Here is a 15381-nt window from a genome sequence, read left to right on the forward strand (position 1 = left end):
TTTTTGCCAAACTTTTTTGGGGCTTTATGAGACCCAAAATGTAAGTGAGAAGACTACAGTATATGAGAATGCAATAATACAGTCAAAATATTTGACTTTTTCTCTTAAATAAACACATGTCAATAATCTCTATATGTCTGGCCCTTGATTGATTCTCATTTTCCAGTCTGGCCCTCTGGGAAACTGAGTTTGACACCCCTGATATACACTATGTGCAAGACATTCAGCTATTACTTATATTTCTATATTTCTCATATATTAAAATATAGAACTAGCTCTACAACTGTTCTTACATTGTGCTTTAACATGAAGAGATGGAAAATAGGCATTATGTGAAGTGCCTTATTTTCATTGGCATTATTGTTCCTATTTAATTTAAGAAAGCAGCACTAAAAAACATTCCACTCTTAAATTTGCTTCAGATGTACACATGAATGACAATAGGGCCTCTTCAGAGCATATTTATTTACAAAATAGTGTTAATGTTCAGAACATACAACAGAATCCACTCACCACATCAAAGCAAAATCTTCCCCATAAGCAAAACAAACCAGTTAGTTTGTGTACTGATATATTCCTAAACTTAAAATCAGCAGTTACATCTGCAGTTGTCTATATTTTACATCACCGTTTTTTTCCCCCAAAACTCGTTTGTAAAGTTAGTGAAACATGCAAGGCAAATTCATGATATATCAAAAACTTGATGAAAACAAAATAAAAACATTTACAGAAGTAAAACACAGTAGAGATACATAACAGAAATACTTGCTGCGGAAAAATAAAGCAAAATAATCCTTTAAGCTCTTTTTCAGTTTGCAAAAGAAAATATGTGGCAAAATGTCAACTGAAATGAATTAATTTGATATAATACATACATTCATGCAATGTGGTGGTGTATCAAATATATCTTTTCCAAATGTATAATTTTAGCACTTTGGTAGGACTGAATTTACAGATAGATAATACAAAAATATACTGAGTGAGAGTACTTTTAAGAGCAGCTAAATGAAGATGTGCTGCTCTACCACCACAGTTAATCCCAATTTAAATGGAAGAATACACATGCAGACGTGTGTATGATTGGGGAGTGTTCTCTAAAACATTACAACACTATTAGGGTTCAAATAATAAATATATGAAAAAAGTAATGAATGAAGAGTGTTCCAAGAAAGGTATCCCAAGATGGTGTCAGGTTCACTCAGCCTCAGCTTTCTTCAAATGTGATGTGCAATGGAAGAAAGGAAATACTCAATGGTAGATCTAGAAATAAAAGAAAATAACTATGCATTAAAATCCAAATAAACCAAACCATGCAGCGAGAAAAAAATACAAATTAAATAAAACCTGCAAAACAAATCATGATGGAAAGTAGCTTAATCTTTGGCAAATGAAATGATCATGACAAGATGTTTTTAAAAACAGTTATACACTGTACCTGTAAAACTGCGTGAGGATGACATGGACTCACAAATCCATCCAAGTTGAGGGGATCGTATGCTCCGGCCATCTGAGTATCTTTGCTGATATGTTGGATTCTGAGGGGCTGCTGCCAAAAACATAAAAACTGTCAATCATCAGAAATGAGAAATTTTTTAATAGAAATAGTTTACTAGTGATATCATCATGGTAGTGTGTGGGGTAGGGGAAATGGCATAATCCAGGCCCTGAGATATGACCAATGTCAACTGAAAAAAACAGACAGCAAAACAAAAGAGAAAAAGCAAATTTCAACTTACAAGAACCAAAATAACAGGACGCAGTTCCGTATGGGTGAGCAGGATCAACTCTGACATCATCTTGGGATTAACCAGGAACACTTGAATGATGGTGAATATAAAGAATCTAAAACTTGGAGTGTGTAAAACAATGGTAAACCCAAATAAAGTAAAAGTCCACTAAATATAAATGGGCATTAAGTACAAAATAATAGGCAGATGTGAAACTGGTTTCTGAATGGTCTGCGTAATTTTAATTCTGGCACATCTCACTGTTGTATTCCTGTAGTGTCTCATTTTGTCGTGTCTAACAGGTGTATTCTTATTGGGTATTATATAGTTACCCAGGCAACATTTAACATACAAACATAACAAAATCTGTCCATACTCTATACAAATTTTCAGAAATGTGAAGGCATCTATGTATTTTAGAATCTGTTAAAAACATTACAACTAAGTTGACATACAGTAGATATCTCATTAAGTACTGTCGAAAAAGATAAAAAATAGACAAATATCCTTGAATTTCAAAGGAATACTGAAAAAATATCTCTTTGACATACATACAGTATATATTAGTTTCAGAAAGCACAAGTGTACAACTGTGTAAAATGAAAACTATAAAGTCACTTAAAAAAAAAAAAACAGCAGAAATCTCATGCTTTGCTTTGGAAAATATAAACAGACTCGGTAATTAGTACTAAGGAAAATAATGTAATATCTAGCAATCCTTGGTTATGTCTCCATATATGAGGCACATGTTTAGACACCTGTTATATAGGGGGAAAAAATCAATAGCCTAGGCAATTCTTGATGTGACCACATGCAGGGCAGAATGAATAAATTATATTTTCTCTGTTACTGTAACTATTTTTCCTGTGAAAAATGCAACTGTGAAGTGCACTATTATTGTTGGTTCTTAGACGCTTTTGTTAGGAAGATAACTAGCTAATCAGAATCTGCGGCTGTAGCCAGTTGAAGAGGATGTGAAGGAGGAGGATGAGAAGTTCATGCTGAAGCCAGAGCCAGCATCAATGCTGCCTCTCCTGGAGCCTGTTCGGGATCCGGTCCTTGAGCCAGTCCGGGAGCCATAGGCAGATCCAGGGTTACTGACATTGTAGGGACTGTAGAGGCCTTTGCTGGATTGTGAGGAGGCCTCCAGAAGCCTTAGGCCAGATCCTTCCTCGACCATGCTTTTGTCCATGACATCTTTATAGGAGATTTTGAGTTTGGTTTTTGGACATGTTATGTATTTAGAATAAGCACCGACATCTCTCAGTTTCTGGGCAGTGCGGGCATCGATTGTGCCCTTCTTGATAGATTCATCTAGTGACACTCTGCTCTCGACATCAGGCTCAATAAGTCCACCAGTCAAATATTGGACCTCAAGGAAACGCTGCCCAGCCTCATAATACAACCAGCCTTTCTTTAGCGCCTGGGATGCGGACATCTTTACTTTAGTTCTTGGGTCTTCAAATCCATTGAATGCTTTTTGAGCCAGGGTGAGGCGATCAACCACGGTTTTATCCACAAGGCCTTTTTCTGTAGCGTCAATGACTGAGAATCTCTCTCCAGTTGTGGGGTCAATTATTCCTCCTGTGCAGGCTTGGGCCTCCAACAATCTTTGGCCAGTGATGTTGTCTACCAGGTTTCTGTGTATGGCCTCAGTGATAGACACCTTCTCCAGTGTGTCTATGTCCAATATTCCAGCTATGGGGCCAGTCTCCTCTGCTGGGTCATTCCATATGACTGCAGGTGGTTTAATGGAGGGTATGGGGCTCATGGGAGAGGAGTAGGTGGAGCCAGTAGTGGAACCAAAGGAGGATGAGCGTGAGCGGAAGCCTCCCATGCTTCCAGAAAGCATGTCAGCAAATTCTGTGATGGATAGGTTTCCAGATCGGTATGTATCAAGGGCAGTCTGGTCAATGAGGCCACGTGAAAGAGCATCATGAACATCATACTGTCTCCCTGACCTCCTGTCAATGATAACAGATTTGACAGTACCATCAGAGGAGGTTATTGTGATCTCTTCCCATTCACACTCCTGCTCAGCAAGCTCCAGGTATGTTTGGTGGTCAATGAGTCCCTTCCGGTAGGCCTCATACACAGTCATTTCTTTGCCACTCTCAGGGTCTACAATGACAACTCTGCGTTTACGAACTGAGGATTTGGAGGAGGTCTTACTTTCCCGCTTCTTTTCTTTCAGTAGCAGGAGCACCAGGCCAGTGTCAGGATCGGTGATGCACCTCTCCATGAGCTGAAGATAGGTTAGGTTTTCCTCAGTGTTGGGATCAAAGAAGCCTTTAGTGTCATCAGATGGATCTGTCAAGATCTCATTCATTTCCTCATCAAAGAAGCCACGTTTGTAGGCCACCTCAACTGGCAGGCGGTGACTTTCCTCTGGGTCAATGATTCCACCAGTGGCAATCTGGGCTTCCAGGAGACGGATACCATGATCTTTCAAGATGAGCCCCTTTTTCATGGCCTGGAACAGGGAGATTGTCTTGCCTGAATAAGGATCTCTATATCCTGTCACTGCACGTTCTGCAGAGAGGAGCTTGTCTTTGAATTCAGGTCCTACAATTCCCATTCTCACTGCTTCATTGACAGTCAGTTTGAGGTTTTTGATGGGATCAATGACATATCCTGTGGATGCCTGTGCCTCAAGGAGTTCAAATGCTGTGCCTGGCCTAATCATGTTCTTCTTCATGGCCTGGTAAATTGATAGACGCTCATTTGTGGACTCTAAGAATACACCAGCAATACAGCTTGTGCCTTCAAGGTACCTTGATAGTTTCTTGCTAACCTCCTCCATTGAAATAAGACCTTCATTCAGTTCAGTGACAGTCTGCTGGTCAATAATTTGTGAGCGGATCAGCTCCTCCATTGTGATCTCTTTCCTCAGACCTTTGAACATCAGCCTCTTGTCTCCCAGGGAGAGTAGGCGCAACCCACCGTCTAACTTGCATCTCTTGAGCAGCTGTGCATATGACAGGTCCTCGTTGGTGACAGGGTCAGTAAATCCTTTAACTTTGTCAGTCAGCCTCTCGTTGGTTTCCTTGTTGATGTAACCTCTTTGCATGGCAATGTCGGCTGGCAGGTGGAACTGGAATTCAGGATCAATAATACCACCGGTGGCAGTTTGTGCCTCTAACATTTTCAGAGCATAATCCTCTGGAACAAGATCCTTTTTCATGGCCTGGAAAAGAGATATGGTTTTCCCACTGTATGGATCTTTGTATCCTGTGACTGCTCTTTCAGCTGACAGAAGTTTATCATGGATCTCAGGGCCGACAACACCCTTACGAACAGCTTCGTCAACCGTCAGTGTTTCATTTTTAACTGGATCGACAATGAATCCTGTAGCAGCTTGTGCTTCTAGGAGGCTGAGGGCTAGTTCAGGTTTAATAAATCCTCTCTTCATTGCTTGGTATATGCTTATCTTGGAGCTTGAGTCTGTTGTGACCCCAGCAACACAGCCTGTGCCATAGAGATACTGTTTCACACTGGTCATCTCCATTATGTCACTGATGTTCCTCTTGCCCTGTTTAAGGAGGTTATATGTCTCTAAGTCAATTATGCGGGCACTGTAGAGCTCCTCAATAGTTATCCTTCTCCTTATAGTCTTATATGACAGTGGACTATCATTTCTAATGATCTCTCTCTGCTCCATGATCTCAATAATGATGATGATCATCCGCTCTTTTGTGATTTTACCAGAGCGATATTCATCCATGAGCTTCTGCCTCTCTTGCTCGGGAAGCAAATTTGAGTTCATGATTTCCCAAAGGTTCACTGGTTTATCAGCAAGCCCTTCGATTGGAATGTCAATCTGTGTGCTGGTCAGGTCACTTTGTGTTTGTTCCTCTGTGTAAAGGTATGTCTTTTCCACAACAGTTGGAGACTGAGGTTTGGAGAGTGGAAGGATATATAGGCCTGTCTCTGGATCTTTTTGGCACTTGTCTTTAAGCTGTCTGTAGGTAACATTAACATCGGTTTCTGGGTCTGAGAAAGCCTTGTTATCATCAGATGGTTCAGACAGGGTCTTGGCAATTTCTTTACTGAAAATCTTCTTCTGATATGCAACATCAGTTGGGACACGGTGGCTGTTTACAGGGTCAATGATTCCTCCACTAACCATCTGTGCCTCTATCAGTGGCATGGCATGCTCTTTCAGGATGAGATCTTTTTGCACTGCTTCAAAGAGGGAGATTTTGTTGCCCGTGAATGGATCTTTATAGCCAGTAACAGCTTTTTCTGCAGAGAGAAGTTTTTCATGTAGCTCTGGACCAACAAGACCTGACTTTACTGCCTCATCTACTGTCAGGCACTGGTTCCTCACTGGATCTACAAGGAACCCAGTGGCAGCCTGGGCCTCAAGAAGTGAAAGACCTGTGTTGTGTCTGAGGAGTTTTTTCTTCATAGCCTGATAAATGCTGATTTTCTCTTTGGTTGGCTCCAGGTAGATGCCAGCAATGCTATCAGAGCCCTGGAGGTATTTATTGACATTTGGATTCTGACTGACTTCTCTAGGTGTTGTTTTGCCTTGTTGAAGGAGGTCAAAGGTTGGTTTGTCAATGATTTTGGAATCATACAGAGAGCCTGCTGGGACAGGAGCTCTGAGTCCCTTGAAGCTGGACTGTTCTTGTTTCTTGGCCTCTTTCTCATTTACAAATGTGATGACAATCTTGATTATCTTTTCAATTGTAATCTTTCCTGACCTAAACTGTCTGAGCAGGTCAAGCCGTTGTTCTTCAGTGAGATATTCAGAGTTGATGATTTCCCAGATGGTCATCTTCCTGCCCTTAAATGGTCCAGAGTCAAGTTCCACAGTTGCCTGAGTCATAGCCTCCTTTGTCTGGGCATCATTGTATGTTGGCTCCTCTTTTGCATTGATTGCTTCGTCAGAAAGAGGCAGAAGCTGGAGACCGGTTTTCTTGTCAGTGACACATCTCTTAAAAAGCTGCGAGTATGTGACATTTTCTTTTGTGTTGGGGTCTAAGAAGCATTTAGTTTCATCAGTGGGACTGTTAAGAATCTGTTTGATTTCATCATCAAAATAGTTTCTCTTGCAGGCCACATCATGAGGAATGTGATAGCTATTTACTGGATCAATGATGCCGCCGGTAGTTATTTGGGCATCAAGCAGTCGGATTCCTTGTTCTCTAGGTATGAGATCTTTTTTCATTGCCTGGAACAGAGATACAGTCTTTCCAGTGTAAGGATCTTTGTAACCTGTAACAGCTCGCTCTGCAGACAGCAGTTTTTCATGCAGCTCAGGACCCACAACACCTGCTTTGACAGCTTCATCAACAGTGTACTTCTGATTATGAACAGGGTCAACCACATAGCCTGTTCCTGCTTGGGCTTCCAGCATATTCAAAGCAGGCCCTGCTCTCATCATGTCTTTCTTCATAGCTTGATAGAAGGACATTGTCTCCTTGGATGAATCGATAACCACACCTGCAATGCAGTTTGTTCCCTTCAGTGCTTTGTGGACAGGCTCTATTTCAGACACCTCTTTGACTGTCTTATTGCCCTTGTGCAATTTGTTGTATATGTCTTTATCAATGATTTTGGATTCCAGGAGTTCTGTGGCAGGGACAGGTGCTCTCAGACCATCAAAGGTAATCTCATTCTTCTTTTCTTTTTCCTCTGCCACAGTAATCACAATCTTAATAATTTTTTCGATTGTGATTTTGCCTGTCTTGTATTGACGGAGAAGGTCCTTCTTTTGGTCCTCAGTGAAGTACTCAGAATTGATTATTTCCCAAATGGTGACAGTCTTTCCCTTGAATCGTCCAAATGGCACAGACACAGTTGTTTTGCTGAACACATCCTTGGTCTCTTCCTCTGTGTATATACTTGAGCACTGAGCAGCTTTGTCTGTGATTGGCAGGAGAAGCAGACCGGTTTCAGGGTCAGTGGTACATCTAGCCATCAGCTCAGAATATGTCAAAGGTTCCTGAGTGCTGGGGTCAAAGTATCCCTTTGTGTCATCTGAAGGTTTTTCCATAATCTTGTTCATTTCAACATCATATAGTCCCTCTCTGTAGGCTGTTTCATTGGGTACACGGTGACTATTGATTGGGTCGACAATGCCACCAGTTGCAAGCTGAGCCTCAAGGACTCTGATGGCATGATCATGTTCTATCAGACCCTTCTTCATAGCTTCAAAGACAGAGGTCCTCCCACCAGTGTATGGATCTTTGTAGCCAACAACTGCCCTCTCTGCTGAAAGCATTTTGTTGTGCAGTTCAGGGCCAATCAAGCCTTCCTTGACAGCCTCATTAACAGAAAGTTTCTGGTTCTTAATTGGGTCTACAATGTAACCTGTGGCTGCTTGGGCTTCAAGAAGGATTATGGCTGTGCCTGGAGTAATCTTCTTGTCTTTTGATGCTTCATAGATTGACATTTTTTGATTAGATGGTGTCAAAACACCAGCAATGCAGTTCTTTCCTTTAAGAATTTGTTTCAGTTTGTCAGTCTCCCCAAGCTCTTGAACAGTGGTCTTGCCTTTTTTTAGCTTGTCAAACTCCTTCTTGGATAAAAGGCCCACAGCATGAAGTCTGCTTGCATGTACCTTATCACGGATGCCATCAAAAGCCAAAGGATCTGGTGTCTTCTCCGCACTGACTTCCGTATCACCGGCAGTTTGACCATTGTAAACCTTCTTTGTTGTCTCAACCATTGTAACATGGATTTGCTCTTTGTCAGGGACTTCTTTTTGTGCTTCCTCAAGCTGCTGCAGCTTGTCGCGCAATTTCTGGTTCTCTTCTGCGAGTATCCTTTCCTGGTCGAGTCTCTTCTTCTCCAGTTCCTGCATTTCTTTTTGTTTGTTAAGCATTTCTTTTTCAGCCTCTTTTTGTTTACTGAGGGCCGCATCCATAGTAGCGTAGAGTTTCTTCTTCTCCTCCTCCATCTGTTGTCTCTGGCGTTCCTGTTCATCTTTGAGAGCTTTGGCCTTTTTGACTTCCTCATCAAACTGACTCTCTAGCTTCTTTTTCTCATCTTCAATTAGCTTCTCCTTCTTCAAAAGCATCTCCTTTTCTGTCAGGAATGTCTGCTGGAGCACTGTCTTCTCATGTTCGATTTGTTTCTGCTGTGCATCAGCCATCTGAGAGAAAAATATAGAAAACACAAGTTACAATAGGTATATAAGTGAGGCACATATATTCTATACATATTTTGTTTATCCAAATTGTTTATTTTGTTTGTTTAATTTGTAATGGATAACATTTGTACAATGCACTCTGCTTATGGAGATAACAATAATCTCTCATTGAAGTTATATAAGGATCCTTGTTTCCAGATTCAGGATAATAAGTTGTTGTATTGATGTCATTCTTTGTAATTTCGCAGACATTATAAAGTCCAGAACAACCATGAGAATTAAAATAAACATGCTCCAAGTAATTTACTGCTACTTGGAGTGGATTGTGTTTCCTTATATAATGTACTACTATAAGTGAGTTCACAATAATACATTTCTATTTGTAATGAGTAATATGTTGCTTATCAAGAGGTCACACTGGACTGAAATCCTAAATATTTGTTTAAAAATTAGGGTACTTTACAGTGGCCCTAAATGCACAACACACTGCAAATTAGGAAAATACATGGAACTTATTTTGCTTTGTTTTAAACCATTAAACAATTTGCAATTTCATTAAAAAAAAATTGAAAGTAATTTTACCCAGCTACCATAGCATGTTTCACAAATAATCGTGTGTATATTGTCAGATTATTTAAATGAAAAGCACATAATCACAAAAGTCTAACATAAGGTGCATGCAGCAGATATCTGCAGTACTGTTTGAATAATGCGATCAAAATGTTAAAATAAACGTGATTTTTTTTTTTTTGTGTCCCCTGGAAACAGTTTCCGTTGTGTTTTCTACATTTACAGCATGCTCCATACGTGGCTGTTTTCTGTACTATTTGCAGTGTGTTTCTGTATTTGGTTGTTTTCTGTAATTGCAGTCTGTTTCCATATTTGGTTGTGTTTTCTCTTCTAATAGCAGTGCATGTGTTGTTAAATTGGTAAAGTATTTTCTTAAGTTGTTTGTGTTTTTATCTATCTGTCTGTGTTTTCTTCATTTGCAGTGCATTGAGTTCTCAGGTCCACCATAGTACTCTGCATAGAAGTGTTAAACATCAGTTAATAAATATCTCTAACACGGTAAATCTGGATTATGATGATCTAGATTCGACAAAGTCTTTAGTTTAGTACAAACCGTCAATAAATTGATAATTACTGTTTGGCTGTCACTTTGGATTTAACCGTTTGTTGTGTTATTTAAAGTGTTGCAACAGTGGAGCAATTTTGTTACATAAGAAGTTGGTGCTAATTATTGGATAATAGTAATTGTATTTTGATGTATTAGTTACAGCCTAAGGTGTTACAACAGATACATATAATGTGTTTATTATTTTAAATGGCAAGGGGCATAATTGAGGAAAACACCCTCAAATCTGCATGGTGGTACCTTTTCAAATAATTAAACATTAAAGAAACAATTCAATGTTTTCAACTTCACCAGTTTAGTCTAACAGAAGATGATCATACCAACAATGCTCTCAATTTTAGTGCATGGTACATACTATAGCAATTATCTCCTCTTCCACTAGGTTGATGGGGGTTGTGGATAAAGGCAACATACACTTGTCAACAAGGAAGTAAGGTCTGTTGCATGCCTTTTGTGTCAATTGATGTACACTTGTGCATGTCATGGTCATGTCAGATTGTGGGCTTGATAGGTATGGTGGCATACACATCCTCTGGAAAATGTTTTAGCCTGTGGATGTTGGAGACAGAGTTTTGCATGCCTGACAAAAACAAATACATATATCTGGTATATCCTGTTTGGTGGAGGTGTCTGCATATCTTAATACAGCATTCACGATGAATACTGGGGATTGTTACAAATAGGAGAGTGATTGTTGGTAGCATGTCTTTTTCTTAGCCACTGATGGGTGAGTTTGAATGTTTTTTAGATCCTGCAAATACAGCCAACATTTATGATTTAGGGGTTCTAGTAAATCTGTGGGTGCATGTATTGTAATGCAATCTCTCTAATTGCACTAAAGATTAACATTTTGGCTAAATTGCTAATGAAATATAATTTTAATAATTTCAATCTGACTTCAAATGATGTGATTTATTTTGGAGCTGAGTTGCAACTGAGTTTTGAAATGTAAAGAAATATGAAGCATGTCTCAAAATGAAGAAGCATTCCAGGATATGAGGGGTCATTCAGGGTGTGATCTGCATAAGCACAGTGCACTGTAATCACAAACATAAAATCAAAATTATATTTTAAATCAAAGATATGTTTTCATGGTTAGTTTAGTCAAACGAAAGAATAGAGGAAATTTAAAGAAAGAATTGTGTTAGTTTTAAGATAAAGGTTAACAATGACATAAGCTGCTCTGTTATGCCATTTTTGACACAATACCTCTTTAGACTTATTTTGAAGTTCTGCTGCCTCCTTTTTCAGTCTAGACTTCTCCTTCTCAAGGTCTGCAATTGCGTTGCGTAAATCGCTAGCCTCTTTGCTGGTATTGAGTCTCTCATATTCCAGTTTTTCCACTACAGTCATTTTTTCTTTGGTGGCTATTTCAGTCTCATGAAGACGGGCAGCAATGTTATCAGCTTGTTTCTTGAATTTTTTTGCCTCCTCCTCAGCTCTGACCTGGGCTTCACTGAGCTGTGAAACCTGAAGTTTGAGTTTTTCGGATTCGGCTATGATCTCCAATTGCCTTTTCCTCTCTGCTTCAAGTGACTTCTGGTATTCCTCAGTTTCCTCTTCCAGACGCCGTTGCATTAGTTGTTTATCCTCCAGCAGCTTTTGTGCCTGCTCCTGAGCCAAGTCCTTCTGTCTTTGGAGCATTTCTGCCTCTGCTTTAAGCCTAGATGCCTCTTGTATGGCCTGCATTTTCTCTTTAAGCATTTTATCTGCAAGAGCTCGTTGATGATTGAGGTCGTCTTCTGCAATCTGTCTCATTCGTGCAGCCTCTTGGGATTCTACACTAAGTCTAGCAGCATCCTCTGCGAGCCTTTTCATATGTTCAGCCTCCTCTGCGAGGAATTTCTGTGTGTTGTCTTTGTCTTTCTTGATGAGGCGTTGATTTTCTTCCTCAATTCTGATTTTCAGTTTGAGTAGCTCCTCCATCTGAACCTTGACTTTGAACAGCTCCTCCTCCACCTGGCCCCTTTGTTTGACAGCATCATCAACCTCATCCTTCAAGCGCTGCAGCTCTTCATCCAGGAGAGATTTCTGTTTATCGGTATCATCAAGCTTCAGTTTGACCTTTGTGAGCTCTTGCTCCACTTGGAACTTCTGTTTCAGTGTTTGCTCTGCCAGTTTTTTGTGCTTTGCCATGTCGGCATCGGCCTGTTCCTTCTGCTTGAGGGCTGCATTTTCTGCTTGTGCTCGTTTAGCAGCTTCAAATTCAGCATCCTTCCGCAACCTCACGGCATCCTCCTGAGCTTTGGCTTGGATTGCAGCTTCTTGCTCAGCAGCTGCCCTTTGCCGTTCTGCTTCCTCTGCTTGTTGACGAAGGAGAGCTGCCTCCCTCTCTGCCTTCTCCTTAGCAGCCTCTGCCTCTTTGGCAAGCGTCTTGGCTTTCTCGTACTCTTCCTTAAGCTTCTTCTGCATGATGCTATCTTCCTTCTGTTGGGCGAGGACACTTTGGACTTGCAGCTCAGCGGTACTGCATTTCAGGGCTGCTTGTTGTGCTGCAACAATCTGTTTTTCTGCTTCGACGTCAGCCTCTTCTTTCTGCTTTTGGGCCTCTTCTGCTTTCTTTTTCAGACGATCAAGCTCTTCTTGGGCGACCTTGCGTTGTCTGGCTGCCTCTTCCTCTGCAGCAGTGATCTTCTTAACCTTGTCCTCTGCATCCCTCCTCTTCTTCTGCTCCTCAAGGGCAAGCTTTCTTTGTTTTTCTGCCTCCTCCTCTGCCCTCAGTTTGCTTTGTTGAGTTTCCTCTGCAATGTTTTTCAGTTTGTTCAGTTCTAGCTCCAGATCAAGTTTTCCAGTTGAAGCCTTTTCAAAGTTGAGCTTAAGAATTCGGATTTCTTCTTCGACAACTCGCCTCTGTTTCAGCGTGTCATCCACTATTGCCTTTTGTCTTTCCATTTCCGCCTCAGATGATTTTTTGAGTAGGAGGATCTTTTCATCAATCTCTAGCTTGTGTTGGTTGGCCTGATCTTCAAGAGCTTTTCTCTGGTAAGCATCGTCCTCAGCTTGCCGCCGGAGTCTTTCGTTTTCTGCCTCCTTCTCTTTCAAGGCAATTTCAGCCTCTGTTTTTAAACGAGTGGCATCGCTGATTGCAGCCAGCTTCTCTTTAAGAATCCTCTCAGCCTCTGCTCTCTGGCGAGCTGCCTCTTCCTCAGCAACTTGCCTCTGATGCTTGGCCTCCTCTGCGATGGCTCTAAGCTTGCTTGCTTCCTCAGCCACGTCCCTCATCCTGGCGGCTTCAGCCTCAAGAAGCTGTTTGCTCTTCTCTGTGTTGGACATGGTCTCCTTTTCTGCCTTGGACTTAAGCTGAATGAGTATATCCATTTCACTCCTCACTTTGGCCAGCTCATCCTCCAGCTGTTTCCGTTGTTGTTCTGCTGCAATGACTTCATTCTTCAGGCGATAAAGTTCATCTTCAAGGAGGGATCTCTGCTGTTCTGCGTTGTCAAAGTCTGCCCTAAGTCGAATCAGTTCCTGTTCGGCAGTGAGTTTCTGTTGAGCCGTGCTCTCAGCTACCCTTCTTTGCCGCTCAAGTTCTTTCTCGGCCATATCTTTTTGCTTCAGAGCTGAGTCTTCAGCCTTGGCTCTCTTTTTAGCCTCACGCTCAGCCTCCTCCTTTTGTTTCTCAGCTTCTTCTTGAGCAAGGCTCTTTTTGTGGGCTTCTTCCTCAGCCTGGAGTCTAAGACGGAGGGCCTCATTAGCTTTTTGCCTCCATTTCTCAAGCTCTTTTTCTGCCTCTTCTCTGGCTTTTATAGCATCCTCCTGTTGTTTCTTGAGATGTTCTGCTTCTTGTTGCAGTTGAAGGACAGCACCATGCTCTTGTTTGAGGGATTCTTCCAACTTTGAGGTCTTTTCTGCAAAGGAGATGTGTTTGCTCTGGAGCTCAGCCGCGGCACTCTTCTGGGCTGCCACTTGAGCAACCTTGATTTGCCTCTCCTTTTCTAACTCTGCTTGCTTCACTTGCCTTTCAGCCTCCTCGGCCTGCATCTTGAGTTTTTCAAGGTCTTCCAGAGCTTTTTGCTTTTGCTTAGCAGCTTCTTTCTCTGCCTGAGATTTGCGTTGGAGTTCTTCCTCTGCCATGCGCTTTTTCTGGGTCTCTTCATTTACTTGTTTGTGGAGCTTCTCAGCTTCTTCCTGGGCGGCCTTTCGGAGTCTCTCAGCTTCAGCTGCTCTGTTACGAAGTTCCTGGAGCTCAGATTCGGCGGTAGACTTTTGTTTTAATGTCGTCTCAAGTTGGATCCTGATGATGTGGATTTCCTCCTCAATCTTGGTCCTGCTGTAAAGAGCCTCGTCCACCTGTTGACTTTTGTTCTTGATCTGCTGCTCGGAGAGGTTTTTGAGCTCCTGCAGTTCCAGCTGGATGTTGTGCTTTTGCTTTTCTGCATCCACAGCAGCAACCTCTCTCTTGCTTACTTCTTCCTGCATTCTGAGCTTCAGCTCTTGAGCCTCTTTCTCAGCTTTGGCAATGGCCTTTGCGTGAGCAGCAGCTAACTGCTTTTGTTTGTCTAACTCAGCCTGCATCTCGGCCATTTTTTTCTGCTCTTCCGCTTTGAGTTTCTCTGCAGTTTTCTACATTAGTGGAAGCAAATGGTAAAGAAAGAATTATAATCAAGCATGATATGTTAAAGGTAGCACTTTACATTAACTAGCTCAAAACCGTGTCGATTAAAATTGTAATTACTGTAGTAATCACAGCCTAATCACACTGGAATAAGAGCAATTTAATGTACTGTATTACCCAGGCAATGTTAATGTTAAGGTTAGCTCAAAGATCAATCACTAGACGTAAATTAGATGCACATTCATCAAAGTGATGTTAAATTCACGATGCAATGAAAATAATGAATGACAAGACAATTCAGGAAAAAATGGATGATTGGTGTGAATGAATAAATGTATGGAAACAAAATATCACTTCACAACATCAAATCATATGGCATGCAACTGTAGCTGTAGCACTAACTTTTCAAAAACTGCATCATGTGATTCCAATAATAATATATACTACAATTTAACTTTAATTATGATCAAATTATTGAAAATAATTTGTTGAAATGTAGATTTCAATTTTGAATAGCATAAGTATTTCCCACACATTTATTTTATAAAGACTATTCAAATATTGCTATGTTTGATGTAAATGTCCAGTTGTTTAAGGTTGGGTTCTGTTGAAATGTTTCACATAGAAAATGTTATGTATTTTATTATTTTTATTTAAATTGTCTGTGTCCAGTGTGGGATTTCTTTCTGAAAATAAAGGCTGAATGCCTCATGTTACAGTATTATTCACACTATTCACTTAGACTAGCTTTTATCTCATCCCATGCACCGGGGGTTCTTTAAATCACTATTTGCTACAAAATGGAAGGGAAAGCAAAGGCAAAGTCAAGGATAAGAGGTTCAGATGTGACCGTAAAATTAGG

At 40.9% G+C, this 15381-nt stretch overlaps 1 protein-coding gene across 18 annotated transcripts in view; it reads right to left on the bottom strand.

Annotated features, from left to right (window-relative positions):
- Positions 1-446: 446 nt before the first annotated feature.
- Positions 447-15381, bottom strand: part of plecb (plectin b) — a 158776-nt gene continuing 143841 nt past the window's right edge. For 15 of the 18 annotated variants that reach the window (XM_078253567.1, XM_078253566.1, XM_078253565.1 and 12 more), the window contains 4 exons: positions 11174-14527; positions 1737-8832; positions 1436-1546; positions 447-1260 (listed from right to left, as the gene is read on the bottom strand). In XM_078253567.1, the coding sequence (XP_078109693.1) occupies positions 2668-8832; positions 11174-14527 (9519 nt within the window). In that variant the 3' untranslated portion in view covers positions 447-1260; positions 1436-1546; positions 1737-2667. The remainder of the gene's footprint in view (positions 1261-1435; positions 1547-1736; positions 8833-11173; positions 14528-15381) is intronic. The other 3 variants (XM_078253576.1, XM_078253563.1, XM_078253559.1) reach the window with 2 other exon arrangements.

Source organism: Sander vitreus, chromosome 6, assembly GCF_031162955.1.
Source record: "Sander vitreus isolate 19-12246 chromosome 6, sanVit1, whole genome shotgun sequence".
Taxonomy (NCBI): domain Eukaryota; kingdom Metazoa; phylum Chordata; class Actinopteri; order Perciformes; family Percidae; genus Sander; species Sander vitreus.